The 6,000-nt window shown below is 41.1% G+C and overlaps 1 protein-coding gene across 1 annotated transcript in view; it reads right to left on the bottom strand.

The window, feature by feature from the left end:
- Positions 1–2,222: 2,222 nt before the first annotated feature.
- Positions 2,223–6,000, bottom strand: part of SLC25A38 (solute carrier family 25 member 38) — a 325,193-nt gene continuing 321,415 nt past the window's right edge. The window contains exon 7 of the mRNA XM_086958576.1: positions 2,223–3,066. Within this exon, the coding sequence (XP_086814702.1) occupies positions 2,944–3,066 (123 nt within the window). The 3' untranslated portion in view covers positions 2,223–2,943. The remainder of the gene's footprint in view (positions 3,067–6,000) is intronic.

Raw genomic sequence — 6,000 nt, 5'->3', positions numbered from 1 at the left:
AGCGGGCAGTCAGGTTGCAAATAGCCCAAAAAACGGGGAGCGAAAAGGCACTAGAGACAGCTAGGGCATAAGCAGCGTTAGCTGAATTGCGAAAGAACCTGGAAAGCAAGAGGGGAGAAGTCCCAGCAGGATGGGGCCGAGGGCAAAAGCTGAACCCGGCACTTGAGACTCCACTGCATGACGAACAATGGAGCAGGTATGCAGTGGTAGAAACTCCTAAAACTATTAGGATACCAGCAATGACTCATAAAGGCAGATAGCAGAGCAAAGAGTAGGGCATCCCCAGATCAGGAAGATAAGTGGTTGGCTACACGTGACACGGCTGGGGCGGAACAGTTGGGGGCAGTTTACAATGCTGAGCAGTGATGTAACGGACTAAAAGTAGAGACCTTGATGGACTGAATAAGATGCAACCTGTAGTACCTTTACTAAGTGGACGGAGGTCTTGGGCTACTGGCACGACCCTCCAGACTACCTTAGATATATAACTGAAGTACATCAAAGAGTACAATTGAATGTACGTAATTTACAGCATTGATCAGCCTTGTTGAATGTCTGTTAAAAACTCAATAAAGTATGTTTAAAAAAATAATAATACTGTCTGCCACAATTTGATCATGCTGTTCATCTTCGTCACCATCTTGACAGTTGACATTAAGTTGTGCAGGGCCAGTGGCCTCTAAAAGGCCCTTCATCTTGGAATTCACCTTCTACAAACGGGTCCTTTTTTTAAGGCACTTGTTAGTAAAGTTATCCTCAATAGCTAGATCACATTTGCAAATATAGGAAAATCACAGTCATTTTCTTTGAGTTGTTTAAATTGTTGGCATCAACTGTGTCTGTGCTGTTGAAGGTGGCTGTGGTGTCAATGGAGTTACAGGTGTTAATGATGGAGCCCTTAACCGTGGTGCTGTCAATAATAGAAGAAGCATTGTCGACAACTAGGCAGATGCATGCTAGGGATCGTAGACAATGGGCAACAACAGTGCTTTGATTGTACAAGAATCCTCAAATTTACAAAATGTACCCCATGGAATTTGATTTAAAAAAATAGCTGACAAAGACAAACATTCATTTGATCCAAGTAGATTTCAATCCATCATTTCATTGGGTATTTCATAACAATAATCCAAGCTTAAATTATTTTATATCATACTCAACAGCCAACACTTGATTATCATTATTATTAGGGATCCAAATATACATATAGAAAGGACCCACCCCCATCCCCAGTGTGGATTAATTTGGGTTCATCGATTGCATAAGAGCTGCATCCATCATCGTGGTGACCTTCATCAGTTTTTGTTTTGAGGTCACCTTGTTTTTATGATTAGCCTCAAAAGAGGACATAGATGGTCCATTTTGGTTTCTGTCCGACTTCTTAAGGCCTTTTGAGGGGTGCGCCTGAAGTAGACAGCGGATTGTCCTTAAAATTCACTTAGCAGCTTATCATCCTATAGCCAACGTTTCAGAGGCTTTCTACTTTCAGGAATAGTGCTACAAAAATATTCATGATCTGAAGAGCCTAGGTGACTGGTTTTCTGATACAGTCATTAAAGTAAATAACCTTCCCAGTCATTCTAAGTCTTTGCAGAAAACATCTAGCAAATCTTGCAATCTTTGAGCTTGGAATGAGGCTAAACACAATGTATGCAGCCAATGTGCAGATCATCCACAAACAGCTGTTTCCTCCCACATGAGCCGTATCCCCTGAATATGGCTTTCTGTGGCATGTCAGACACTGACTGAAGAGAAGATTAATTTTCCAATTTCTTAATGGGTAAAGCTCCAGAGGCACAGTTGGAGATATTGCGAAAAGAGCTGGAATTCTGAAGCAGAAACAAAGAGCAGATTGATATCAGAGCAGAACTCAGAGGGTCTCTCTAGCACACGGTGTGCTGTAGACGTCTGACGTATGGTGGCCTTTAGGGGGACTAGAATGTAGTGCATTATCTCCTCGCTAGCTGGAGTTTGGGTCCTTTAAATAAGGAAATTGTGACACTAACTGAGTAGATTTATGCTGTTTTCTTTACAAAAACCTCAGTGAGGCACTCCTAGATCGACAATGGAGAATGACTAATCCATATTATTTATGAAAGATCCAATGCTTAAGAACAAAGAAAACCTTGCATTCAAAGACTTAAAAATATTATTTGGAATACTGTGATCAAACATTTATAAAGCTCCTCTCCCATCATCTCATAAATGCACAAGAAACATAGTTTTTACTGGGTCACCTGAGATTTAATTTGATTGAGAACACTTTAAAATAACTTATTCAACAAGCTACACCACATGTTTGCTAGCAGCTGGAACTTTGTTCCATCGACACCCCATCCTGCTGGGTATCTAAACACTGATGAAATGAACCAGTGAGCAGCAAGCATCCAAGCTGTCTCAGAGGACTGAGCCATTCCTAATCACACCATTATCTCCTCAAGGTGTGGTGTGAGCATTGAAATGTCTGAATGCAGCACAGTCGATAGGCTACTTTATTACACCCCTGAATTCCATATGTGTCAGTCAGCTGCGGTGCCTTCTGCTCTATGCCCTATTTCAGCTGTGGTGCTCTATGCTTCATTCATTTTTTGTTTTATAAGCTGTAGGGTTCACTTGTCCGTAATCATTTTGTAGAACATTTAAGTCCTACTGACATTACCAGCGCATGGTTGCTAGCAAAGTGCCTGATTCAGTTTTTCAACCTTCATAAATCCTAAAATGCATCTTTTCTGGAATGGTCCAGACACAATAATAGCATGCTCTGTGAACGTTTCCATTTGGCAGGCCGTCTGTTCTCTCTGGAGGGCATCAAGCCCTCGGCTCCCCATCACATGCCATTGCTTGGGCCCTTGCGGCCATGGCTGAAGCAGAACTGAAAGGGGGATAACTAAGGCACTCCCATTCAGCTTCCATTAAGTCCTTGTCATCCATGGGTTAACGGTCTCATGACTTCAGCCCCATCTTGAGCATCATCTGCTCATACACAGTCCATGCCATAGCTGCCATCAGAGTCCGGCGCAATGCGCGGGGGACACCACCCCGGAAGAAGCCAAGTATCCCAGAATCCTGCAGGAGAGGAAAAACAAGCGAACAATTATGAGAAAAAAACTCCCGTCATTCTACAAAACATTTTTATTAAGAGCCTAAGTTTAAAGTTGCCTTCCCCACCAACATCACAGTGACCTCAGGCATTTCTTAACAATGTGACATAAAGGAAGCAGCATCAGATAAATCTTCAACAAGGTGATATAAGTGGGAGAGACAACACATGTTTTTTGGTCTGGTTAAAGCACAGATAGGAACATAACAGAACTCATAACCGACTGGTACAGGAAGCAATGACAATTCCTTTTTCCAACAACGTTGTCCTCTCTTGAGTTTCCAACTACATGTTTCCTCCAGGTGCAATGCCAACACTTTGTCTGCGGACTTCAGGATGGGAAAAGAAACAGAGTTGAGGTCTAACACCAATATTCAGTCTCTGTGAAACTAATAACCTTGACACCAAATGTATCGAATAAACAGAACGGAAATTAATCTTCCTAAAACTGATAGAAAGGAAAAGTTAGTTAATGTAGTAACTTCTGTACTCATAGGGTCTAAAGCTCGTTACATTTGCGAGAGGTTTTCCTGTTTATGTTCAGTGAAGGTGCATAAGCCATAAAGGCTTGATGGAGAATGATTATCACCTCCCTTTATCATTTCCCATGGTTCTGTTGGTTTGATCCATTCTCACTAGTCAGGCAACTCTACATTTTTGCTTCCATTGAACAGGTGACTTGGTCTTCCAAAGTGTATCTCAGGCTGCAGGCTGATGTGTGCTTCCTAGGCTGGGCCGTTGGGATCTTTTTTGTGAGTTTATGCACATTCCTGTAGGTTACCCAGTGCTTCTCAGGGAGGGAACAAGCATAGTCATTAGAGTGGCAGTGTTATGCCATCAGTCCCTTTCAGGTCCTAGGCAGAGCTAGGTGCTCTGTTTCAAAGACATCTAAGTACATACATATATGTATTTCCTGAACAGTTGTGGTAACAAGTGCATTTGCCGAGAGATAGGTAGAGCACTATAGCAGCTGTTAACATTGAATTTACCTATACTAACATTTAAGTCTGGGTTCCTTCATAATTACTTTTGTGTAAACTCCCAGGAATTCAATTTTAGGCGGAAGAGGCCTATGAAGGTATCTTTACAATCCTTATTGACTACCACACAACATGGACTGTGGTAAGACAAATAGGAAGTTGGAGCCTAAAAGACTCACAATGCATAGGACATAATCCTCCCTGAACCCACTGAAGAAGTCACCAGTGTTGAATACAATAACGAGATGGAAAGCTTGGAATAGTAAGCTCCAGAGAAAGAGCCTTACACTTAAAGCTTAACCACTCAGTCTATAAACTAGCAGTCAAAGCTGGATGCTTGAACTGCTCAAGCAAAGCAGGCAGTCAAGGGACAATGGACTAGAGTGGTGAACTCACTCCTGAACAACACCCATCTGACGGAACAGCTAAACTAGTAACTCTGGGCCAAAATGCTACTATGAAAAATATTTGCACTGTACTCGATTGGTCCGTATTATCTACTCCTATTTCCCTGCCCCCTCTTCAAGTTTTCTTCAGCTTCCCTTGTTCTATCAACACACCATCCAGGATACACTTTTGCAGAAACTGTGCCTACGACTGCTGGGAGGTAGTGGATGAATTACACTGGAGTTGCCATAGACTTTTCATAATTGACTCAGAGACACAGTTAATGGAATACAGACAGTGTCACACTGTGGCAAAGTTGGGCTTCTTGGTGTGTTGGAGCCCTTATAAGCCAGTCGTTCCAATTAGGGATGAAAATAGACTTCCATCTTCCTGAGATATGACACCACCACTACCATACACTTACCAAAGGTTTGAGGTGCTGACTTGAGGCCAATGGGCAGGACTTTGCATGGGGAAAGTACATTGACCAACAGATACTTCAAAAACTTGCTTTTGAAAGATGAGGATGGGAAGTATGCATCTTTAAGATCCATGGCATACATTCAGTATCCCTGATGGAGCATCAACATTTAAAATGACTTTCTCTTTATATACTTGTTTGTTGTTCTGAGGTCTAGAATGGAAAGGTATTCTTGTTTTAATTGTTTTTTCTTCAAACCAGAAAGTAACACAAGTAAATTCCCTTTCATTTCTGGAATAGGGGGGACTAATTCCACTGCTACTTTGATCATACAGGTGACAGCTTCTTAAACAAGCATTTACAATGCAATGGTCTCGGCATTATTGAAGGTAGAGCTATTGGCATTGCTCATGGCATTTTTTTTTGGGGTGTTTTTTTTTTTAAAATCATAAATAAATGGCATTGTCATTTACATTGCCAATAGCGTAATCGTTAAATAAATGGCATTGTCAGTCAGTCAGTCAAGGTAACTTTATTCGGTTAATTAAAACCATAAAAGCAATGCAAAATTCATAATACAATACAATAAAATACAATTAAACAAGTATAGACATGATCGCAAATCCTATGAGCATCTGTTAAAAGATTTATAAAAATACAAGAAAATTAAAAATAAAAACAGATTAAGAAAGATAGATATAGGGAGTACACTTTCCAATAGTTTTTTTTTAACATTCCCCCGAACATATTTTTACAGGAAGTGTCAGGTTTGGTGGTTGTTTATAGCAGAAGATTTTGTTTTGTTAAGTCTGACGGCTACAACCAAAAAACAAGCTACACCATATGTAACCTGCACCGAGTTCAACATCTGTAAGTATAGGAGGGCCGCCGTACCTGTCCAAAGTTTAAGTCTTTCAAAATTGGGAAAAGAAATTTTTTACGGGCCACCAGGTAATGTTCACAAAGCATGACTAGATGTAGAGTATCCTGTGTGGAAAAGCAGTCACAGGTGCAGGGTGGGGTGTTTTCTGGAGTGCCCCACTTTGTGTATGAGCCTAGCACGAGATGTATCAGGTTGAACCTGAACCTTATTAGTAAAAAACGATGGTATG

The sequence above is a fragment of the Lissotriton vulgaris genome, chromosome 1_1, assembly GCF_964263255.1.
Source record: "Lissotriton vulgaris chromosome 1_1, aLisVul1.2, whole genome shotgun sequence".
Lineage (NCBI taxonomy): Eukaryota > Metazoa > Chordata > Amphibia > Caudata > Salamandridae > Lissotriton > Lissotriton vulgaris.
This window is presented reverse-complemented; position numbering and strand designations above follow the sequence as displayed.